At 40.7% G+C, this 25,396-nt stretch overlaps 1 protein-coding gene across 1 annotated transcript in view; it reads right to left on the bottom strand.

Moving 5' to 3' along the window:
* Window positions 1–15,891, bottom strand: part of THEMIS (thymocyte selection associated) — a 73,160-nt gene extending 57,269 nt beyond the window's left edge. Inside the window, exon 1 of the mRNA XM_064649578.1 lies at window positions 15,607–15,891. Within this exon, the coding sequence (XP_064505648.1) occupies window positions 15,607–15,706 (100 nt within the window). The 5' untranslated portion in view covers window positions 15,707–15,891. The remainder of the gene's footprint in view (window positions 1–15,606) is intronic.
* Between the last annotated feature and the right edge of the window lie 9,505 nt (window positions 15,892–25,396).

The following is a 25,396-nucleotide window of genomic DNA, read 5'->3' as shown; positions in this document are numbered from 1 at the left end:
GAGGTAGAGCATAGGATTGGCTGAGTTGTCAGGAGTTGTCTTCTGAAGTCAGCAGGCAATGGAGTTCGGGCAGACAAGGTGCCTCTGGACAGCACAGGGCGTAGGAAACAACAGACTACAGCAGAAGATAAAAACCCACAGACCCTAGAAAGTGCCCAGGGAAAGGACAGGAGACATCAATGTGCAACCAGCATTTGAGCTTCCTGGAATAACAGAAGACCTGAAGAAAGTACAAGAAATTGGAAAACTGGCAAATTAACCATGGCAACTTCTGTCCCATGCTGAAACAACCCTACTGATTCTGACCTGGCAGCAAAAAAATTCCTTTTTTGTCTGTGATGTTCAGAACTTTGAGAACAGGAACAAGGCAATCCAGCCAAGCATTTCAGCATTTCCTCAGCAAAACATGGAACTGCATCTTGCCCTGCCAAAAACAGCCTTCCCTTTTCCATTTGAGCTGTGGTCAAACCTTTGCTGTTTCAGAAGCAGGTGCAGGGGGAGAAGGATAACCAAAATCCAAGTTATGCAGAAGGCAAATTCTTCTTGGTCTCCACAGGAGATTAGCAGAAGCTTTCAGGCATGGGATCAATTAACTATATATAAATGCAATGCGGCAGACACATGGTGTTCCATTTGTAGATAGAATTGCATTGAACACAGAACATCAGAAATGCTGACTTTAATGCTAGCTTCAATTCTTCTATGCATTTACTCCCAAGAACTTACCAAAATCTGTCCTGAAGTGGTGTGGACATACCCTTTCTGAAGTCTCATCTCAAAATTTCATTTCCCTTGAGTGAGAAACCTTGTTGTCATTTCCACTCTCAATGCATTGGTGAGTGCATTCATTTGCTCTCCTACTAACATTGTTCTGCTACTTAAAACACTTTTTCTCTCATTTCCATTTCTCCCTTCCCCAAGGGGTTTGCAATGTTAATTTTGCCCTTCTCTTTATCACCTCTGAGAAGATGGATTTTTCTTCTCACAATCACTCTAAGCCCCTTCTTGCATCTTGTTCAAAGTCACCTTTTTTTTTTTTTTTTAAACTTAGGTAACCAGAATGGTCTCAGGCAATGAGAGATATTTAAAACCTGACCTTTGGCTACATAGTTGTAATCAATAATTGAGTTGGCCTGTACTGAAATATTGCCATTGCCTGCAGAACTCACTTCCCACAGAGAGTAACACTCGTTACTTCACAGCTTTCCTTATAGTTGGTGGGGATAGGGGAGAAAAAGAAAAAAAGCAGTTAATTTCTTTTTTTTTTGCCAGATGTCACATCAAAAAACCAATTATTAGCTGACTGATCTTCCTAATGTTCACTCAAGAACAATTCCAGCCTGGGCTAATAAGCATCTCTTACTGAGTCTGGGATATATTTATTGACTCCGCTGAAGCACTCGCAAGCAGCAAGCACTTGGCTATCACTTTGACCTCATTGGAAGTCATTGGGAGCCCAGCCTGAGCATAACTTACTCTCATTTTAGCCTAAACCCAAAGCCTCTGCACAAAACAACAGGTTAGTGGGAGTACAGGAGAATGAGCGAGAGTAATGACAGCAACTGGTTAAGTGTGCTCTGTTGTGAACACACATTCAGGCAAAACCATCATTTGCTTGTGCAATGCTCTCACAATTGAGATGGACACCAGAAGATCTCCAGCTGCTCCTCTAAAGAAGATGTAGGTTTTTAACTCTTTGGAGAAGGAATCTCAGTTAAAAAAAAAAAAAATAAGTAAAAAACCATCTATCAGATGCTTTTGACAGGTTGGATGAGACAACATCCCCTGGTTTCTCTTGCTAAGAACCCTACATAGGCTCAAGGGGTCTGCTGTACTTAGGCTCTAAACTCACCCAGCAGGCTACTGCCTTTCTGTTGCACACCGGGATGATGATTAACACAGAAATTCTAGATTACAATGCCACACAAGTATCAACCAGAGCCAGGCGAAGAAACATGTTGTTTATGCATGCTTTCAACAATTCTGCTACTCAGCAGAAGAATAAGAAAGCTGCTGTCCTTTAACTGAAAAAGAACAATGTAGTATTCTTCTTGTAAGAATAGTGCATAGTTGTTTGCACTCCCTCCAGTCCCTGAGCAATTCAACACAGACCACCTCAGCTGTCTCCACTGGATATTGCTACAGCTACCATCACTAGGCTGGCTGCTGCTGTAATAAACACGTGAGGAATTATTATACGTCTCATTGCTTTAGGTGAGCTCCATAGCATATTTTATGACAGTTGGAAAAGTGTATGTGCATTACTTATTTCATATCAGAGTGAGAGGGAGAGAAAGATTGAGCAGCTGTGAAGAGGGTAATATTCCCTTTGTGCTGAACCACCTCACTCCTCACATCAGACACAGTAAAGATTACAAGTAAACGAGATATTATTAGATACAGAGAATCCCAAAGGACCCAGTGTGATGAGCTCTGCATTTCAGAAACGTGGAAAGATGAGCAAAGAATTCCAATATTCCCACTTCTGAACAAATATTTGTGAAAACCTACTCAAAATGGGAGCTTGTGGCTTATAGAGGCTTTTTTTCTTCAGCACAGATTTAGATCCAGCTTCTCCAGATTACCTCACTTGAAAACAAGCTCCTAGAAGCCAGTTGACATATGAAAGCAACTACACAGACTAATTAGGGGCTTTGGGCACATTTGTTTTCATCTCTGCTAGACAGCCTTCGTAAGTGTCACCCCTGGACGTTCACTCACACACCAGCAGTGTTCCTCCATAGGAGCACAGACACTGAACCATACAGGTTCGGTGACCTCACCGGCTGCAGCTGGTTTGCTAACAACATGGTATCTGGAGTAGAGCTGTCCAAACTGTCCCCGAGGCAAAGAATCATAGAATCGTCAAGGTTGGAAGAGACCTCTAAGATCATCAAGTATAACCTTCAACTGAGCACCATCATGCCTGCTAATACATATTACGAAGTGCCATGTCTACTCATGTTTTTAATACCTCCAGGGATGGTGACTCCACCATTTCCCTGGGCAGCCTGTTCCAATGCTTAACTACTCTTTCAGTGAAGAAACTTTTCCTAAGATCCAACACAAGCCTCCCCTGCACTGCTTGAAGCCCTTTTCCCTTGTCCTTTTGCTAGTTACCTGGCGGAAGAGACCGACCCCCTTTCAGGCAGTTTTAGAGAGCAATAAGGTCTCCCCTGAGACTCCTTTTCTCCTGACTAAACAATCTCAGCTCCCTCAGTCACTCCTCACAGGATTTATGTTCAAGCTCCCTCACCAGCTCTGTTGCCCTACTCTGGACATGCTCCAGCACCCCAAGACCTTTCTTGTCATTCATTTACCATAACTCTCTGGGTTTGGCCATCCAGCCAGTTTTTTAAACAGTGAAGAGTGCACCTGTTCAAGCTGCCAGCTTCTCCAAGACAATGCTGTGGAAGACAGTGTCAAAGGCTTCACTGAAGTCTTGGTAGACAACATCCACAGCCTTTCCCTCATCCACTAAATGGAGCAGTTAAGGGGCTAAAGCTCTCAAAAAAATGGTGCGATTGAGGAATATTTAACCACTACTTCAGTTTGTAACTGCAACAGAGTGGTGCCACTGAAAAATAAAGAGGGGAGTCAGAGGAAAATTCTTTTTCAGACTATGGCTAGTTCTGAGGGACTTACTACTTTTATCAGGTTTACTTTTCCTCAGACATAGTAGCTTAGCTACAAATTTTATGACAGAGTTTGAGAAGTCCTGCAAAATAAGAAGTATAAAGCTTGAAAGAAAGTGAAAACGTGGATCAATTAGTGATGGGTCTGAGACTGAAGGTCCAGTTGGGCAATACCCATAAGAAGCTTTTTGTGAATGGAACTTACAGGAAAAATAGGGCAAGACTATTTACAAGAGCATGTAATGACAGGACAAGGGGGAATGGGTTCAACTTGAAAGAGAGTAGGTTTAGATTAGATATTAGAAAGATTTGTAAGATATTACTGTGAGGGTGGTGAGGCACTGGAATATGTTGCCCAGGGAAGCAGTGGATGCCCCATCCCTGAAGATGTTCAAGGCCAGGTTGGATGGGGCTGTGAGTAATGTCATTTAGTTAAACTCCTGCTCTGGCAGGGGTGTTGGAACTAGAAAATCTTCAAGGTCCCCTTCCAACCCAAAACATTCTAGGATTCTGTGATTCTGTGATTCTATGAAGAGAGTTGTTCTACCAAACACTCAAAAAGAGATGATTTGATGACACACAAATTAGCTTTTTACAAAGCACTCAAAATTTGCAAACCAGGAGAAAAACAGGTAAGTGGTGGCCTAGCACTGTGGAGATGGCAGACAACCTAAAACACTACAAGAAAAGGGTAAAATACACAAGGAAAGAAAATCTGCACTCATAAAAGAGAGAAAGTACCTAAGGCAGACAAGCATATGTAGTACAAGCTGGAGCCTACAAAAAGCATTACATGGAGCTGCAGGCTCTGCTCGAAACATCAAGGGCCAAGATAATGTATTCAGAAAAAAAAATGGATTATAAATGCCACAGTGCAAACCACAAAAGAATGTGCACAGAATAGATGAGCAGGGCTGCCATAGCACCTTACCTCTCAGAATATTGCATCAGAATGTAACACAGCATTGCTGTGGAAAACAAATGGATCATTCATCTAAGAGCATCCATTCTAGGAAAAATTGAGATGAAAATTAATACTTAAAGAAAAAAAAACATGGCTTTAATTTAAAAAAACAAACAAGAAAACAAACTAAGAACCCCAAGAAAATTAAAATCAAGGAAGTTGTGGTCCTACCATCAAAGAAATAAACATGGGTACATAATTCACTGGCAAAGAAAACGCTTTGTAATAATACCAGTGAAAGTGAACCTCTTCTTGAATTAAAAAAGAGGAAGAAAGAAAAGATTTATTTTTGGGCATCATCAAGAAGAGAAAGGGTATTAAGCATCTAAGAAAGATGATTTAAGTCTTCTAGAAGATAGGAAAGCTTTAGCAGAGTAGAAGCAAAGAGTCCCCAAGAATCCCAGTACTCATCACCATAGAATGGTACCTTTCATTGCAGAAGAGAAGTTGGATAAATAGTTCATATAACTAGTGAATCATGGAGGTATGCCACCACATTTTCCATCTGATTAAGGAAGTCAGAGGCCAACCTTCAGCAGCTTATCAGTAGGAAAACATATATATGAGCGGGTAGACAGATATAAAGATGTGTATATATGTACGTAGATAGATATCTACATAGATGACCATTTTCATGGACAACTTGTAGGAGTTTAATTACATCCTCCTTTACCAGATTAATTTGAAATAGGCCAAGAGGTTGAAAGATTATGAGGGTGAGAGGCTGGGAGGATGATGGCTAACAGACTGAAACCATGATTGCAGAAGCCTCATTTTTATTGATACCAGGATTAAAAAAAAATTAAAAATGAAAATCTGCCAGCCACACACAGACTCAATTTTGGGGGTGCAATTGCACATGCAGTATTGATTGTAATTACATATTTGTCTGCAACTGGATTGCTTTGGCCCTGATTTTAGCCCTTGCTTGGCAGTTTGCCTGGAATAATACAATGTAGATTATATTCAGACAAGAAAAATGTTACCTAGGCATTTCCAGCAAATATTTGTGCTGATAAAAGGGAGAGAGGGAAACTGCACAGCTTTCAAAAGGGATAATAAAAGTTCTTTTTTCCTGCGAAAGCCATCATAACTAATCTTAAAACATTATGAAAATTCCCCCCTGTGTTACAATGTGACCCTGCAAGATTTTACTTCAGCTGTGTGATGTGGACCCCATCACACAATATCTCTAAAAATAAAATTAAAATGGACCTTTTAGTACATCGATTTGTTGTTGCACAACAATAACTTCATTTTTCCCACTCAAGTCACAAAGAAAATGTAACACTTTGAGAACGTAAATCAAGTAACCTAAAGAACAGAATCTTTTGATTTGAGAAAGATGTGTGCATAATAATCCAAAAAACCCTCCCAACATTTTAGCAGAACCCACAATAAAGCAGCTTATTTACAGTGATCAAATAATGCCCCTGAAGGCTGTAATTAAAGAGCTTGTTGCCTTTGAAATCACCTTTTATGGAATGTTACTTTGTTCAATAAAAAACACATTTATACCCTTTCATAAACTCATCTCTAGTTGACAATCTGTGTTAGCAACCACTGTGATCACATAAAAGAAACCACCACAACTGGTTCAATATCTTTTTCCTCCATCCTTCCTAAAATGTTAAGCAACCACACCACCATCCTCCCTAATATGAGCCCTTTATTTGATTTATTTCTTGTTATAGGTACAAGAAGAATATTTTTGTATTAAAACAAATAATATAAAATATAAATACAGTGAATGCCTGACATGGAGAATGTCATTCTTCGTGTCAGGACATGTGACAGTACCACTGAGAGAAATATTTTTAATATGATGTAAAACAGTAAAATATCTCAGTAATATGTCCCTTTTTCTTCCCAGCAGCTTAGAGCTCCATTCGGTGACTGCTGTCAGAATGAACGCTTCACTGATGCTGATAGGAAGTACGGCTCAAAATCAGGCCCATGACTAAACAGCAACAATACATCACTTGGATGTAACGCTCTTTCATCACATACCTCTGGGTAGTTTAGCAGGGAGGGCCAGGGAGAGCAATGCAAGCAAAACAAAAGGCTTGACTAAGGCGGCACAGAGGATTATTCAGCAGGGCTGAAGCTCAAGCCCAGGCTGGCTGACTCCCAGTCTCAGTCTGTCTGCTACAGGGTGCTGCTAAGCACTTCCAAGTATCCCCTATTCTTTTTTCCTTTTCTCTTCCTTTTTTTTTTTTTTAAACAAAGACCAAGCTTTTTTTCTTAACAAAACCCAGTAACTTGGGAGGCCAAACACTAGGCATTGACTCCCTAGCCCCATGAGTTTCAATCCTTGAAGGAAAAAATTCTCCCTTTCATCTCTCAGTAGCACTTACCGAATTCATTGCAGCTGGCAGGCTGAGCAGTCTTTGAAAGAAGATCCAAAGAACTGAGAACCTGGCTGCTTAGCAGGGAGATGAAAGATCTCCCTACATCTCCTGAAAGAGTAGAACTTTGTCCCCATGTCCTTTTCCCAGTGCTCCTTTCTCCACTATTAAGTTGTCATCAGTTGCCCTTATGGGTGCTGTCTTTCCCGATCAGAGGTGACTGTTTCAGGGGCTGGTGAAATTGTTCTGCTTTCACATAAAGGCTCAATCTCCTGGTGCAGCCATTCAGCCAGCATTACAATAGCCTGCTTTCCCCTACGACGTCGCTCAGCTGAAATCACAGTTTTATTAAGGCTGATGAAGGCTCCCAAAGTAATATGAAGGGCATAATGTATCTATAATTAGTGTAAATAAAAAAAAAATCTTTCTTTACGAGCATTTTTTGACAGCTAGCCAATTGTTCAGAGTTTATGCTCTATGGCAAGAAAAGAGATCTATTTTAAAATTGTGGGAAGGAGAGTTTTGCTTGATAATTTTGATCATTTTATACTCTGATTAAGCAGAGGAAAAGCAAACAATTCCTGATGGTGAATTAGTTGTTTGGGTTTTTTTTTTCCCCCAGTGAAATACCTCCTGAGAACCAAAGATGCTCATCAGCATGCTGGATTTTCCCCACTAAGCTCAAATAAACTACCATCTTGCAGGGAAGAGGCTGAAAAGCATATGCACAAAGTCAGGTAAAGAAGGAAGCATACCCCAGCTTCTCTCTAACTCCAGGCTGTGAGAGTGGCTGCAAATAGTATAAATTATGGCTTTTATCCACCCTTCTCTTCCTACTCTCAGAAGGTGTCCCCAGGGAGAGTGGGTGAGTCCAGCTCTCCCGTGCCCACATGGTATTCCAGAGTCCGAAGGATAGCAGCAGTCATGAAGGCAGTGTGAATTTGAGTGGAAGACCCTTTGTCAAGTGACAGAGCAAGCTACTGGGCTTTCTAACAGCTCTCCTCTCTTTAACATGTTCTATGCAACAAAAACTTTCAGGTTTGGTCATTTTGGGACACAAATCCTCCAAAAGGCTCTACGCAAAAATGCGTGTTGTCTTGATCATACCTTCTTAGGCTGCAAAGGGTCTGATTTTTGCCAGCATGAAACCATCAAAAAACAAAAGCTGTAAGATTTATCTTTTGCCATATAATGTCAAACTTTAAATGTCAAATGCTTTAAGTCATTTCAATCATAAAAAACTTTTTAAAAAAATTACTTCAGCAGTTTCTAATTTATTCCAGATAGGTTTATGGCCTTTTTTTTTTTTATAAATACTTTCTTATGATTTTCATCTATCCAGAGGAGTCATGCTCTGCATGTGGCAGTGGAGCTTTATTGTCTGCAACATCCACTATAATGGAAAGAGCAAGGGAAACCACACCGCACAACGCAGTATCTTTCACCTTTTATTTGGGTTTACCCACACGAGTTGAAAATACTGCAGCAATGAAGAGAATTCCCAAACTTGCTTTTGAACAGCATTAGCCACTGCTTTATAAAGCTGTTCATGATTTATTTAATTTTATTAATTTTCTTTGCAGAAAAACTACTTAGAATTAAAGTATGTTTATTGACGTGTATGTTTAACAGAAAAACTATGTTTTGTTAGGCTAGGATTAAGAAGGTTGCTTAAGTTAAACTGCAGGTTCAGGTCAGAGTGTTGAGCACTTCACAGGTGCAGGCCAGAACTAGAAACAATTTTAAGCATCTTCCCCTACTGAGATCACAGCACTCTTCCCCTTGTGCCATTGCCATGTGTCCAAGAGAGCTAACCAGAAACAGTGGACCTGGACAAATGCCATGTTCCTTCATGAAAAGACCACCTGGTACTTGAAGGAAAAATTACCCCAGGAAAGCCCTGTAACTCAGAAAGAATGTGTGGTCATGGGCTTGTGTATCATGAGATGTTTATCTCAGGATCTTCCCTCCTATGTTATTTAATATAGATGTTCCATTATCTTCCCAGAGCCTGAGTTTATGAAAATTGTCTTGATATTTTTATAGGCTTTTTATAGGTTCATGGGAAGGGAAATAGGGCTCCTCCTGCTGCAGACTTCCTCCTCACATCCCTTGGAGGCTCAAGTGCAATGACAGCTGGAGAGTCCTCTTTGTTAGAGGAAACTAGCACATTGAGGGAGCTTTAGCAAGCCAAGACAAGAGGTTGACCCCTGCATTGAGACAAACAAGGCAATTTGGGTATTCTGCCTACGTCCTGTGCCATCAACAGGGAGGCTCAAAGCTGAATGTCATGGAAAGAAAATCCCTACAAAAGAAATCCTTGAAACAGCTTCACCCTGAGTGAAGCTACCCAGGGTCAGATTTTTCTCACTGTGTCTGAATGAGTCATGCCATTTAGGGAGGTAGTATGAATAAAGTGAGCAATATTTGACCCATAAAAGTCAGAGTTTGTTCTCACATTGCATTCACTGAAGAACATTTTCTTTCTTGTTTAAAATAAAACCTGCTTTTGAAGCAGCTTGAACAAGTGCAGGAGAGTTTTGGTGGTACATATTAATTGAGAAAATTTACCAACATGCTCTGACTACTGACCACAACAGAGAATCCAAACTATCTGTTACTCTGGCTGTACCTAGGGCTCTCGCTCCTAATTGCTCAAACAAGAGGAATGGAAACAACTGTGTTCAAGGGAAAACACCCTTCCATTTTTACAGACAGTTTGGCTTCTATCTCTGTAAAAAAAAAAAAAAAATGAGACAAATTAGTAAGCACAAACACTGTACCACAAATTTCACTGATTGCACGTGCAACTGGGGGTCCACCCTGTAAATGCACTGATCATTTTTAATGATACTCCACCTCTAAGAAATATAACCCTTATCTTCATCAAACCTGTCCATGTTTTAGCCTCTATTTTAAATTATCATGTTGCTTTTTGTAAGAAAAAGTAGCTTTATTAATCCTGAAGAGGCAGCTTGCTTGTTTTATTCATACATATTACAGACTGCATATCCTAGCCTTCATCAAGTCATCAGCTTATCATACTTGACAAGAGAGCAGGATTTGTTCCCTCTAGGTTGACTCAGAAACAGTAAAAAAACATTCTACCCTATGTGATCATTTTCTGTTAGTGTTGAGAGTGATTTCTTGTCTAAATTAGGACTTGGGGCAGCTGAGACTTGATAGACAAGGATTTCCCTTATGTTCAGTTTGCCTAGCTACAGCTACAGGGTTAAGAAGACTTTTTGCGAAGAGTTCCAGCACTCTGTTGATGGCCAGCAGAATCGATCACTCCCCTGAAAGGCGTGCAGAAGTGCACGCTGGAAAGGTGTTGTTTCCCAGTCACAGATGCAGAGAGAGTGAAATTGAAACTGCAGAGACAGAGTGACTGTGGATACACAGTCAGCAAGAGGAACCGTGAGCCTAAGCACGTTCATATTCTTCATAGTTCACCAAAGTGACTTCTGAAATGGAACTATTCACACGGAACAAAGAAGGAGAAAGTCCCAAAGGGTTTTGTCTGGCATTGTTTCTCATGCAGCTGTCAGAGAGCATGAAGCAGCTGCCCAGAGGAGGGACCCTCGCCTGGCAATACTGAGCAGCTTTAGATCCCTTAGGTCGGGAAGGGCATTAACCAAGGATGTATATGTGACCCCACAGTTGCCTCTTCCCAACATTTTCTCCCCACACAGACAGACCTGTAACTTTCCAGAACCCCAGAAAGCATAGAACACCACTGCTACAGCATGCTGCTTCACTGCACACCCAGCTTGGAGAGGAGGAGGCTGGCTGCTGGCTTAGAGTTCCCTTCTCCTCAGAGAAAGAGCAGGAAACATAGGGTTTCCCAATCTGTTTCACAGGTTTATTGAAAAGAGGGGATGTCCTGGAACTGCAATTTACACAACACACACGCTGCTTTCACATAGCTGAGCTGAAGAGCAGAGCTACCAGCTCTCCCCGCACTCTGGCAAGTCTCAGTCCCTGGGGGAATGGGAGAATACCATCACTGATGTATGTATTTAGTTTAGGGGAATAAAAAAGAATCAATGTGGGATTTCTGTTTAGGTGGAGCAAGAATGGGAAGGCTGTGGGTAGGCTAATGACAGGAAACACCAACAGAATAGGTGCCTTGAGCAGTTCTACATTTTTCACAATTAAAGTTTGACAATTTTTACTGTTCTGCCACTGTTTAAATTAAGCCTGCAGAATATTAAATTCAATTACCCATAAAATAATTATATCAGTATTAAAACAGACATAAATTTTGCAACATAAAGATGAAAGTCCACACTTGCATGCTATCTGTAAAAATCAGTGGTCAGACAGCACTTACCTCACTAAGTATCAATATTTACTAAAATGTTCACAGAAAGATAGTCATTCAATCAAATCAGTTCCCAATGGAGTTTCAGCAGTTTAATTTTTTTAATAACATATTTTAATGAGCTATTAAATTGTCATGTACTTCAGTCTGCACTGTAGTTTTTTCTAATCAGTGCTGATTACCAAGGTATTTGTATCTGGCAGACTTGCTCTCGTTTTATAATCAGCCTTCCCATTCCCTTCAGAGATTCAACACTACAGTCCAGTTTCTGTAGCAATGACATTATGACTGCAGAGTCCAAAATTATTATCCCGACAGGCATCCCTGGCATTTGCAGAACTACCACCTCCTTTCACTTCGGTTTCTCTTTTCAAACCAGGGATGACAATAATTTTTCTACTTCTGTATGGTCTTTTGAGTATGACGAATGAAAAGCACTTTGGAAGAATTCAGGGCTATTACTAATACCCCATGTTCCTGACTCTGCACAGTGTTGGACAGTGGTAGGTGATGACTGCAGGTTGAGGCTCCGACTATGCACCCACACACATGGTTGGAGGGAAAGGGGAATAGGAACATGAGAGTATGAACAATCTCCTCAGACCTTGGTATCCTGCCTAGAGGCAAACTGGTAAGGCTTTAAACAACTGCAACGTCCAGGTGTAGCATGAAAACTACTGATATCACCCCAGGGAAACCCTTCCCTCTGCTTCAGGCCAGGAACAGACATGTGAACAGGAACAGAACTACCTCAGAAAGGTGTCTACTTCATAGTATTCACTACCAACAGCAAAAGTTCAATTGCCTATAGCTTTTCTAGCTGAAAGTATTACGAATGGAAGCAGAGTCTATAAAGTCCTGTCCATTTGCAGTTTGGAGAACTAAAGTTAAATACATAACATTTCACTACTATCAGCAGGAACATAATTTTTTATAGGCTAGTAAAGAGACTAATGGTAGAATGAGTGCACACAGCATACGTTTTCTACATACTCTCCATCAGGAATGGTAGCAGGCAGGCTTGGGTCTGAAAGCAGAGACCTGGATTGTACTTGGTATAACATGGATATAAAGGCAGAACAGATCATTTTGGAGATGCTACTTTGCCCAAGGCAAAAAAATTCACACTCTTTTCCTAGAGCCTGACTCCGTAGTTTCTAAGTAAAGTACCTTACCACATGGAAAAAGATACATCCATCTTTACAAAGCATTATGTTTTCTTTATGCTTTCAGAGGTCCTGAAAATCTGTCAAGCACCACAAGGCTAATTTGCAATTTGTAAAATCATTAGACCTAAGTCTAGTGTGTAAAAAACACTGCTTCCAGACAGAGTAAATGGAGAGTTTCATCCCTATAGCACACAAGGCACCACAGAACAGTAAATGAATCACTTTGCTGTCTTCTTATCGCATAGCTTGCTGGTAGCCTTCTTTGTTTGGCTGCTACAACTTTGATGTGACAGCTCTAATGGATTTAGTAGACTATTATTTACTCCATTAGCCATTCTGTGTACCTGGTTAAGCTGACATTAAGAAACTTTGCCTTTTTTTCAGAGGTTGTAGAGAGAAGAATATATATTAATGTTTACATATATACAAATTATTGCTATTTTAAATTCTTCCACAGGAAAATTAATTATGCCTTGTTTCAAACAATCATACGCAGTGCTTTAAAAATAGATCTTCTCCTTTACTATCTGCCTGTTGTGCTGAGAATGATTACAGATTCGGGAAATCCCACTCCATAAAACCACTCAGCTGACCAGGCTGACTGTGTAGCCGTTTGGGAGCTACTACAATCAATGCACAAATGCTCAGATTTGGTCCCTGCAACCACAGTAATAAACCCATCCCGGCTGATGGACCTGCCATTACCCACACTGTGATTGCTGGTGTACCGCATGGGGTAAGAGAGATCAAAAAAGCTGTCACAGGGGTGGGGGAACCTGCCTGAGGAAGGGCTGAAGAATGGTTGCCCTAATGGAAGCTTGAAGTGCTCAAAGTAGTTCATTCTCCTGTTTAGCAATATAACAGGAGTGACTTCAGACTCTCTTTGAAGCACTACTCTTGCTTCAGAAAATGCAACATAAAACACAATGCAATCACAGAACAGTATGTTCACCCCTGCTGCCAGGTACAGAAAGGAGCAAAATATTCAGGAGAGATCTGACAGGGACAGAGAGCTCATGGAGGGAGTGAGAGGAAGAGAGGGCCTGGCCTGAGAAGATCTTTTGTAGCCCTAGATCCTGCAAGCCTATCAGGCACCAAGTGTCTTGAGAATCTCAGACTTCCTCTGAAGCAAGGAAGAAGAGGAACCACCATAAGTGTGCTATGGGATATTGGTGTTCTAGGTACTTACAAGTATTCTTGGGATATGTTGACTGTGAGGGGAAGGAGCCAAGTAGAATGTCTGTATCAGTCTTGCATGTTGTATTAAGCAAGAGACACATGCACCTATGCTAGTGCTGCATCTACTCTGCAGGTGGAACATGTATGAGTACAGCTGAGAAACCACCAGGAGCAGAGGACAGGAAGAGGTGGTGCTGCTGAAGATCAAAAAAAGCATCAGAGTAGCACACTTCTTAATGCAAATATTCCTGGGTCTTTAGAGCACATACCACCCCCTCCCAAGGCTGTGCAGGCACTTTTATTATAGTCAGCTAATAGCTTTTTTGTCTCACATGTGAGAACACAGCGGCAGAATGCACTGTGGGCTAAGTTGCCACTGGTTTTTCCTCCTCATGTAGAAGGGTTTACACAGTACATGGAAGCACAAATTGAAATACCCCAGCTACAAAGATTTATTGATATGAATATTACCATCCATGAGCAGCAAGTTGGAACTCAGAAATATGCAGACAGCTGGGCTACTATCATTTTATCACTGCATTTTTTACATATATATACATATCTCACAATATTTTGTGTACACATATAATACATATTTATATACATGTATACGTACATAGATGTATATATATATACAAATTGTTTTCATATCACTTATGTTTCCTAGGTGTGTGGAAAGGGACAAATATAGTGGCTACTCCAACTTAAGGATGCGATTTTCCCTTTTTTAATTTCAGTTCCACTCTTCATCACTTAGGTAGTAGCTTCCTTATCAGGAATTTAATTCAGTCCCAGCTGTCAGACCAGTTTAAAACAAAAAAACTTGAACAGGCCACACAGCAAAGATCAGAAAAAGTGTATTTTCAAAAGTTTCTGGTATTTTTAGTTATGTGTATTTTCCAGAATGCCTTTTTGTATATTAATACTATTCATGTGTCCTAGGCAGTTTCCAGAGCAGCCAGAATGGGCAACTGGGACAACATGGACAGTTGTTGTTGACACTACCATCACAGACTCAGTATGCCCTTTTCCATTTTCTTTCTGCCCCAAAAGGCTGTTCTCACGGAGGGAATAATCGTCCACTCCAGCCACAGCTACTAATTGATGTTCAGATGTTCCATGGCCACCTCCTGTCTCCTCCTACTAAGGACCAGCATGAGGATTTTTAGATTGGTGTAAAGACAGATATTGTGGATCCTGAAGTGGGTATTTGGCTGAAGCTGAATCAGACTTCAGCTCGTGTCATGAAACTCTGTTTTATTTAGCTGGAGCCCGAGTTTCCCCTTGCAGTGGCATGGAGGTAATTTTCTTTTCCTAGACTGATACATGAGCTTGACATGATGTTTCCACTGTCATGGAACAAAGCCCATGCCCTGACCAAGATAAGGATTTTTCCTTCCAATGCAAGCCTCTTTACCACCTTTCCACTGTGTTTTGTATGCAAGCAGAGCCCAGCACTAAAAAAACCATAAAAAAAGATCTGCAGCAGGAAAACACAGTAAAATATGTCACCTGTGTTGCTCATACCCATCACTTCATATTATTGCACCACCTGAAGTATTGCCAAATGCAGGACAGAACTTGAGGATAACCTCATGGTCACTTTCCAGACTCCCTGAGCCAGAAAGCACCTCTTCATGGTAGCTCTAGCTTTAATCAAATAAACTCTGTGAAGCGATTTGTGGTTGCTGGATTGATGGCTCTGTGTAAGAGCAAAGCAAATTCATGTCTCATTCCTCTACTCTTTCCAGGATACAATGAGGACTAACTACATTTTCTTCTTCACTGCCAGTGAGAAGACCAAATGCACACCCTACCAAAGACATTTTCAAAGCCATTGATCAAACACTCATTTTTCAAAGTGAAAACTGGGAAACTGCTAGGAGACAACTCCATCAGCATCTTCCCTCTGCCTCCCCCACATTCTCGTCAGGAGGGGGGCCTGATGTCAAATACAAAGCCTTGACAGAAAGCACTCGATGCTCACCTTGGAAATAGACGCCCGATTGGATTTCGAGGACCCTGGGAAGGGCTCTGGGGTCCAGAGAATGAATGAAATTCTCCAGGGTAGAGGCCATGGTCCGCATCAAGGCAGCATGTGGGCTTGGCACGTAAAGACCAGTGAAAAGCCTTCGAGGCAGTAACACTTGCAGCCTGGTGCATGCCGTGCTCCGGTAAGCTGTGGGGCTCCCCGGCGGAGGGGAGGAGTGGCACGGGGAGGTACTTCTGCTTCCTTCCCCCTGTGGCTGCTTCCTCCCGTGGGTGCAGCTGGACTGGGGTGAGGCAACTGGTGGTCCTCTCACCCACACGCACCCAGAGTCCATGCCAGGCTGGGAGAAGGGGGGTGGGAGTGGTGTTGCTGTGAGTACTGGGCTTCGGAGGGGGCAGGGCGATCTGCTACAAAACTTCATTTTGTCAGTGATGGTTATCGAACCTGCGAAAAGAAGATACTGAATATCAGCCCTGCCTAAAGTGGGAGAAAAACACCATGTCTGGGTGGGGTTTTGTTGTGGTTTATTTTTCCCCCTGGAGCATGGCAAAACAGTTTAGTGTTTGTTCACTTCAAAATTAAAAACAGCCTTTGAAGAAAAGAAATTAACCATTTTGCTGTCTTAAATATTTTGTCTGGATTTAAGACATACAAATAGAATACAAATGATTTCATCATGTAAATGGACATTAAGAGACAATGCTGTTATGCAACATGGCCAACATTTTTTAATGCCACCAGCAATTTGTGGGAATTTGAATTTGAGATGCTGTAACTGGGAAAGGATTTTAAGAGACTACAGCCCAGTACCAAGGGAAAATCAGACTGCTTTGATGACAAAGCCCCAGCACTGGTTCCAACTCTGCTATTCTGAGCTTGATCGAGCATCGTTATTGCTGGAGTACTCATCTGAAGAACAAGGCCATAGTAAATAAGCAGCAGACTCAGGTCATGAGGAAGGCTGAAGTGACTGTGATTTCATGTTTCCTTACACTGTTCTCCTGTCTCCCTGAGAGGTCAGGGAAAGTAGAAAGCATGACATTGTGACAAAACAGTGAGCAAAATAATCGACCATTTATTTTCAAAAAGTTTATTAGCTTCATTTCACCAATATGTGCTATTTTACAGGAGGCAATATTACTCACACACTAAAAACTTCACATATTAAACTCCCAAATTCTTATTGTGGGTTCACAGGCCTTTGAGCTGCCATGCTAACTATGGAGTTTGAAGAGTTCCTTACCTTGGTCTTAACAAATATTTCTCCAGAGAACATGAAATAGGTTTTCTAAGTGGGGAGCCTGCAGGTGCAGAGCAATAACAGGACTTTGGATCTAGGAGTGACAGGTATTAGTAAAAGCCAAACTAAAGAACATGCACAGCCAACCACTCATCAACTATTTTAATACAATGATTCCTTATTCTCCCCTCCCAACAAAATGCATTTGAAATTAAACAAATATAATTGATTTGGTAAAGAGCTGGGAAAATCACATGCATTCAGTGGTAGTCAAAAGACCCATATTGTAAAAAACTGGTTCTTACAGGAACAAAGCATTGAAATGTATGAGTAGTTTCAGTTTTTTCAGTGGGACATCTTTATATGTTTAAAGATTATGTGCAATTCTAGGAAATCAAAGCCAGTTTTCTTGGTACCAGCTCCCAAGGCTGTGAGGTATTGTGTCAGTGCCAGTGGCTGGACTTTATCCATAGACCAAAACAATGTGGACAGGTAAAGAACCCCTAAAGCTATTTCTACAGTTCGTCAATTCACTTGTATTTGGCTCTTCACTTTGATAAGACTGCCAGGAACAACACCACAAAAGAACATTTAACATGAATGGCAAGTGCACATACAAATTAATAAAGGCTTTCAAAATCGCTTGAATCCAACAGAGCAAATGTACAAACAGACATGGATTTCATACAAGAAAAATTCAGCACAAAACCTATTTTATGTTGGTGAATCCAGAAGCTGAGCAGTGTGAAGAAGGCAGCTGCAGCTCTGTGCTCTCATGGCCAACCAGAAGTATGTGTTCCCAACAGGCACAGACACTCACATAGACATATACAGCACCTATACACATAAGTACACACAGGAAAACCTAGACAGAAACCACAGCAAGCACCAACAGTCTCATCCTGTTCCCCTCTCTGGCTGATTGATGTACTAGCGGGAAATATAGATATATATATGCAGTGAGGATCCCTGCAGTAGCTGGACTTAGGCACAGTCCACCCAGTAACTGGCCTCTGATCCTGCTGTCACTGGGGCATGCAAGCAGCCCTCAAGGCTCAGAGCCTCATGCCTCAGTGGGGAGATGAGCCTCAGTGTGCTGATGGCTCTCCTGTGATGTACCTGGAAGTACCGTGGAAATACCTCTGGGGTTCCCCCACCCATTGTTGTCCCTCTCTGTTCCTCTGTGTTGCAGAGACCAGCTTTTTATCATGTAACCTAACAAAACCAATCATCTTCATTGCAATGAAGGAACTACATATGCACTTGTCTGAGATTGCAATTTAAATCAGGAATGCTACCCACTGGTCACATGTTATCAGAGGAGTGCCCATCTCTGCTAACACATAGACTGGTGAATGAGGACCACTGATCTGCTCTCCAAATATTCCGCAGGAGCTTTTTCCAGTTTGATGTGCAATGCCAAGTGCAGAGGAAAATATTTTGCTGTCTCCAAAACATCCTTGATCCCAGAGTGGAAAATCATCACATTATCATCATGGACTGCTGGTAATAAGGGACCATTTGGGGAGATTATTGTATTGCAGACTAAATTCTTAGGAGGATCTTGACTTAGAAAAGTTCCTTTTGCTTTGTCCAAGTTTCAATACTGAAGATTAGGACATGCTGCTGAAAAATGTATATCTACTGTACTGAGAAGAGGCAATATCTGAGCCTATTCTTCCCATACTGAAAGAACGGAGATCACAAACCTCTCCTTACCACACCTTCATTTCTGACTTATTGCATTCTTCCCAAAGAGCCTATTGGGACCTCAGTGCTACCTATGTCCTGTGTGAATCTGCAGGTAGCATTCAGCTTGGCCACTCCATCTCCTACTGCCAGCAATGGGGCGAAGGTCAAGTCAAGCACCTACACCTGCAAGAGCCAAAGCGACCATGAGTCCTCATGCAGCCATGGTGTTGGCAACTCCAGCTGCTCTGGAAGATGCACACAAACAGGGACCCACATCTCTCCATGTGGAAAAGCCCCTGCTTATTCTCCCAGAAGGTGGCCAAGAACCGTAGGGGAATGTGCCTGAAAAATAATGGTCAGATAAGTCAGAAGAATGGACACATAGGCAAAACAAAGAATTTTGAAAGCTATATCCAAGAATATTTTTCTACCTTGCTGATGAATATTAATTTGGTTTAGTTATTGGTTTTCAGAAAGTCAATAAAATGTTCCAAGTTTCCAAATAAAATCAGTTCTGAGCCTGTGAAGGTTTGCAATATGTTTTAAGCTCAGACCATTCTCTAGATAAATGCAGCCATTAGTTGAGCTAGTTGAAAGTAAACTTTAAAACAATCCTATAAATATGAAGTCAGGCATTATGTCAACAGAAAGATATGTCCCATTTATTGAGTTTATAAACATAAGGGAAATGTATTTGATACTTGATTTGGCAGAACTGTAATTCCAAAGAGGAAGATGCTTTATGGAGACTCAGAACAGCCAGGCCCTGGGAGGCCTTGGAATCCGGTTCATACTGAAGTTCCAGCATATCCAGCACAGCAGTACTCAGTGGTGGTGTGACTCTGTTCAGACCATGATGGTCCACTGTCAGTCTCCACTCACCACTGGACTTACACACTGGCCATATAGGACTATGAAAGGGTGAGCAAGTCTTGCTGGCAACTCCCTGGCTCTCCAGTTCACAAATCATCTCATGGATGGAGTCACAGAGTCCCAGTTGGTGCGGTATTGCCGATGGTGCACTGTTGAGGTAGCAGTCAGTACCTGCTGTTCTTCAGACCTCAGCAGTCCCACAGCAGAAGGGTCCTCTGAGAGACCAGGCAACGTATTCAACTGTCTAAGTTCCCCTGTCTCTAAAGCAGCTATCCCCAAAGCCAACGATGCCCTTTTGGGTCCCTGAAATACCCTTTCTTGAGGTAATCTATGCCAAGGATGCACCGGGCTTCTGGGTCAGTCATAATGGGGTGTTTCTGCCATTTGCTCCCAGTCAGGATCACTTCAGCTTCCAGTACAGTCAGCTGTTGGGATCCCCCTGTCACCCCAGAAATAGAGATACCATGAGGTTCTGCCCCTATGTACCTTGATGGCATCAGGATGCATTATGTGCTGGTAACGGGCTCTCAAAGGTAGCACTCCTGATAAGGGTAGGAGAGCAACAGTGAATATGCATCCCAAATGACTCTCATTGCCCTTGATGTTATCGTATCATAAACTGATATCACACACTACAGCAATAAAGCAATCCTGGTCCCTCTCCCTGCTCTGAAAAAGATCCCCATGAGCAGTATATATGGGAGTACATTCAGGGTTAGGTATCACATCCACAGGAACAGACCAAGCAATATTGTGACCAGTGACTCCACACCTAATACAACAAATGCTTAGATCAAATTTGTTTCCAGTCCACTCTGGGCAGATCTTTTCTTATCTCAACACTTCATACCCCACATTGGGCACCAATTAATGTTGTCATGCTTTAGGAATGGTATTCTCCAATTTAGTACTCCCACTATAAAAAATACACACGTCTCCCCCTGACTCACCTCCAATTGGAGGTACAAAAGGCAAGAATCACAGGTTGAGATAAGAACAATTTACTGGAAGTGGCAACGAGATAAGAAAAGGAACAGTAACAACAATAGTAATAAGAAAAGTATACAAAAGAGAGAGTGATTCATGTGCAAAAATGCTCGCCATGGAGCCCACGACAATAAAGAACTCTGGACAGCTCCTCCTGCCACATTTTCTCGATTGGAAGGAACCCCTTCTCCTTGGAAGCAAGAGTCTCTTTTCCCTGCTCCCAGCAATGACGTGAGATGGTATAGAAAAACCTCTGAGTCATAGACACACCTCCTCCCACCTACTGTAAAAAGAATAACTCTTCCCTGAATGGAACCAGGACAAAGTTGGAAACTCCACCTTTCATTAAAAATAAAGTAATACTAAACTGTAGGGAATTCTCCCTGACACAGGTGCACTGAGCTGTGAAATAATCTCTCAAGGGAACAAGTGGACACCAGGGATGTTTTGGCCTTGAATAAATATAGGACTATAAAACACCATCAAGAACAATTCTGATAAAGAAAAGGAGAGACGACATATTGATGATCACTCGTAGTGTCACCTTTCATTTATAGGAACCTAAGTCAAGTGAACAGTAGTATACTGAAACTGCTCCAAAGGCGAACTGAGCTTAAAAAGAAATTGCAGAGACTTTCAAGAGCTGTGATCTTCCTCTTCCAATCAGCAGTGGTTCTGGTAACATTACTCAGGTTTCATGCAACCCACCCAAGAAGCACAACACCGAACTTCCAGTGGTCTTTGGGATGTAAGATGATGATCTCAGCATCTTGAGCAAGCTGTCCCCAACATAAGAAAAAAAATCTAACGTCTACAATGGTACACCTGGATTAGTCCTGGAGAGACAGGGGCTGAATAGGCTAAAGACCTAATTGAAACATGAGCTGTTGTAACATGAGTTACAACATGGTGTGTGGATCTTTGTGTACAAGCTTTTTCTGCTACTTTGGTATGCATAGGTGAATGGGATTAATTTCCCCTTAAAGCCAAAGATGATCAGCTCTTAAGAACTGCAATCATTCCTTCTAAAGAAACCTAACTTTGTTAGCCTAACATTTATGTGACTCCAACAATTGCTTATAACTTCACCTGAAAATATAAACCACTCATTGCACAGAATATTTCAATGACCCCAAAAAGTTGTTTTGATTTTTTTCCTTTTTTTTTTTTTTTTTTTTTTTAACATTCCTACTTCCATGGACAACCTCTGCTCATAGTCTCCATAGAATGAGTCACTTTGGGTACAGGGCTTTTCAATCCTGCAAAGGCACAGAAAGATCCTGCTGGAATTTAAAATTGGGAGCCATGTTAAAAAGCAAGGATAATTTTCCACAGAATTTTATGCTGCTTCACCATCAGCTGAAGCCCACAGATAAAGATAAAATATACCTTTCTAAAGTTACAATCTTGCTCTGCTCCAAGTTCTTGGACTTGGTATAAAAATGATCATGTTGAAAATGCTAACACCTTCAGAAAGCAGTTGGTCACTCCTGTGAATTGTGATGGCTCCTGGCTTTAAAATCTTGGTTTTAGGGCCCTGTGATTTTATTGTGAACATTCCTTTATATTTTCAGGATATACGTTTTGTGTTCTTTGACATTTCCTTACAGTTCGGCAGAGAGATCTTAGACATGCTCGTCGTATGAAATTTAAATGGCTTAGCAGGTATGAACAAAAGGCTGTCAGTAAAAGCTCCTGAGCCCAGAGGGTTGTTTGCCAATGTTTGACTCCAGTGAATGGTCTATTGAAGAACCAGGATCCCCCAGTGCTTTTAAAGCACATGTACACACATTACATTGTGAAAAATAGTAAGTTTTTGGCTGACTTTTTATGGACTGAACAATAATAACCTGTGGGCATTTTCTACGTTTTATTGAGCAATTCTGTACCTGCTGGAGTCAGAAAGATCTTTTCATTGATTTTAACAGAGGTTGGAGTGGATTCTTAATAAGGAGGAGTTATGGCTTTCAGCTGGTTGTGGCTTCCCATGGAAACACCTTGCTGATAATGGCATTTTAAGTTACAGTCTTGCAAAGAATATTGACATGAAGTTTTCCAAAGTTTCTTCAACAAAGAAATGTATGGCTTTGCATACATCAGTAAACTATAGGAAATGTATCTCCAGAAATCTCTCTTGAATTGTTGGTAAATGTGATTAGAATCGTGGTCTTAATAAATACATTTAAAATGTTAGCACTGTGTATGAATGGAACACTTAAAACCCTGAAAGGTTCGGATGCTGCATAGACAGGCAGCTCTGCAAATATTTTTTTCAACCAAAGAGGAAAGGACACTGAGATTTCTAAGCTCTACGCTAGTATAGACTCAAAGCTAAAAGTAGCCTTGGGAGTATAGACTATCAAGTTAAAAATTCCCCTGTCTATTGACAGGTATTAATGCTACCTGTCTTTATAAATATATTAAGATGATTGATACTGAAGCATTTATGAAGTATTTTGAAGATAAAGCAGAATGTAAATGTGTAATACAGTAGGAGTTCTAGGCCTTTCCAGTACAAAGAAGCATCTGTCAAAATGAGTGTTTATACAAAATGGGCCAACCAGGTGATCCTCAGCTAGTGTTACCACTTTTTATTTGACAGCACAGAATGTGAATTCACTATTCTAATGGAAATATTTATCTCTCTGTGAGTAGCACCATACTATAAAACCTATTCAGTCACCCACAGTGTTCCAATAGCTCAGTAAATATTCAGCATATTTGGTTTCTATCTTCCATATACTCAGTTTGGGGCATCATTTTGTTGGAGTAGACTCAAAGCAAAGAACTTACAACATATCCAGGGTTACGTGGGCCTTGAGTACAGAACCCCCAAGCTCAGCCTGAGCGCACTCACCACAGAACTAATTTTTACTCTCTCAAAAAAAATAAACCAAGAAAAAGAAAAAAGTCAGACCCAAACAGCTTGGCACATTTCCTTATCTATCTGGTTTCTGTGGATTATTGTTTGGGTTTTGTTTGTTCATTTGTTTGTTTTTGTGGGGAAAGAAAAAAGATGGGAGGGACCTAAATAAAAAGACATCCCACAGTTTTAGAGAGAAGTATGGGCCCATTAAAGATCTACTCTGGGAGTAAAAATTACTTGAGAGATCTTTAAATTACAGAAAGTGTTTTGAAATATGTTTGGCATATCTTCAATGCATTTTTGACAGCTGGAGACATGTTGGAGAAATTTTTGAATTAATTTCAAATACCACTCTCTCCCTTTGTGATTTCTTGAGTGGGGTGTGCTAGTAATTTATTTTTAAAGAGGCAGTGTAGGTTTCTAGATGCTGTTAAAGAAATCCAAAATCATTTTTTTGCACCCTGCCACTCTTCAAAGAAAAGGACACTGAATTAATTTAAATATATTTGTTAAAGATTGATTCTTCCAATGGAATTTACATATCTACTTTCCCTAATTTTTCCTGAAGTTTCACCTATCAACTGTCAATTTTCCATAGAAGAGAAGAAAAACACTTTGACTTTTCCTGACAGCAAAGAGCTTTAAAAGAACTAGAATGAAAACTGGCATCTTGCACACCTTACCTCTCTAATGTCTACATTACTGGAAGAACAAGCACTAATAACTCCTTTTTATGTGAGCATTAGAAACCACAGTTTAGCCTAAACAGCCAGTAAAAGAAATCAACAAAATATTTAGTTTAATAATGGTTGCCTTGAAGTTTTTGTCATCCTTAATATTTATCTTAAATGACAGACTTGTTATCTGACTTTCAAATTAATGATGAATTGATTGCACTGAATGTATTTACGCATTTTTAGTGGAACTGAAATACCACCTGTCATTTTAAAATATATACAAACCCAAGCATCCTGCTGTCCTCTCTTTCTTTCTTTTTCTTTCCTTTCCTTTTCTTTCCTTTTCTTTTCTTTCTTTTTCTTTCTTTCTTTCTTTTTCTTTCTTTTTCTTTTTCTTTCTTTCTTTCTTTCTTTCTTTCTTTCTTTCTTTCTTTCTTTCTTTCTTTCTTTCTTTCTTTCTTTCTGTCTGTCTGTCTGTCTGTCTGTCTGTCTTTCTTTCTATTAGTAGGAGCATCTCTAAAAGGTACACAGAAAGAACAAACTTAATTGTAAATACTTTCACTGTATGTATGAAGTTGAATTTAAAAGCAAATGTTTCTGCAGGAAAATTGTGCTTCATTAAAGGATAAAGTCTTCATATAAAATGCAGTTAACACTTGCCAACATATCAGTTAAACTGATTTTAATTTCCTACTTTTCCCAAGGTATTGATACCCTGCTGCACGGCATTTTGGTTATCATTATAATTTACCACACAAAAGCTTAGATGTATTTGCTATCTCAGTGATTTGAATCTATGGTCGTGTTCCAGGTGTCTGTTGCTCTTTCTTAAGGAGAAGCACTATGAAGATTAGTGGACTTCTTTCTTGGACCTTTTTTGGTCAGCTTTTTCTTTTTTCTTTTTTTTAAATACACAATCAAACTGAACATATATAAAGGAATTTTGAAATGTCTGAGAAAGCTGTGGAAAAACTAAGATTTGAAATAAAGAGGCTAGAGAGATATTTTATGTGAAGAGGCAACCAGACCCTTGGGCTGGCACTCACCAGAGTTTCAGCCAGCGGGAGAAGAGAGTGCCCAGGGAGTTCTCAGCCTGCCCTCATCCCTAGGAATGGTGGGTTAGGGGCTGTATTGAATCTAGCTGAGATGGGGCCTGTCTGCACTTCATCACAGGCAGAGATACAGCTAGTGCTTTATTTCGTGCTCATATCATATGTCTTTTTGTTTACTTATCAGCCATAAAGTTATTTGGTTTCAGGAAACGGTCTCAATGCAGTTAAATAGAGGTTGTTTTTTATATTAGTGCAGCACCCGGTAAGTGCAGCGCCCGGTTTGGCCATCAAAAATTCTGAGAGAAGTATAAGCAACATACATTTGCTTCATATCAAGCAAACATGAGCATCTCCTTCTTTTTCTCTTCCAGTCCTGTTTCTCCCTTTTGAAGAGTAGAAT

Source organism: Pseudopipra pipra, chromosome 3 (assembly GCF_036250125.1).
Source record: "Pseudopipra pipra isolate bDixPip1 chromosome 3, bDixPip1.hap1, whole genome shotgun sequence".
Lineage (NCBI taxonomy): Eukaryota > Metazoa > Chordata > Aves > Passeriformes > Pipridae > Pseudopipra > Pseudopipra pipra.
This window is presented reverse-complemented; position numbering and strand designations above follow the sequence as displayed.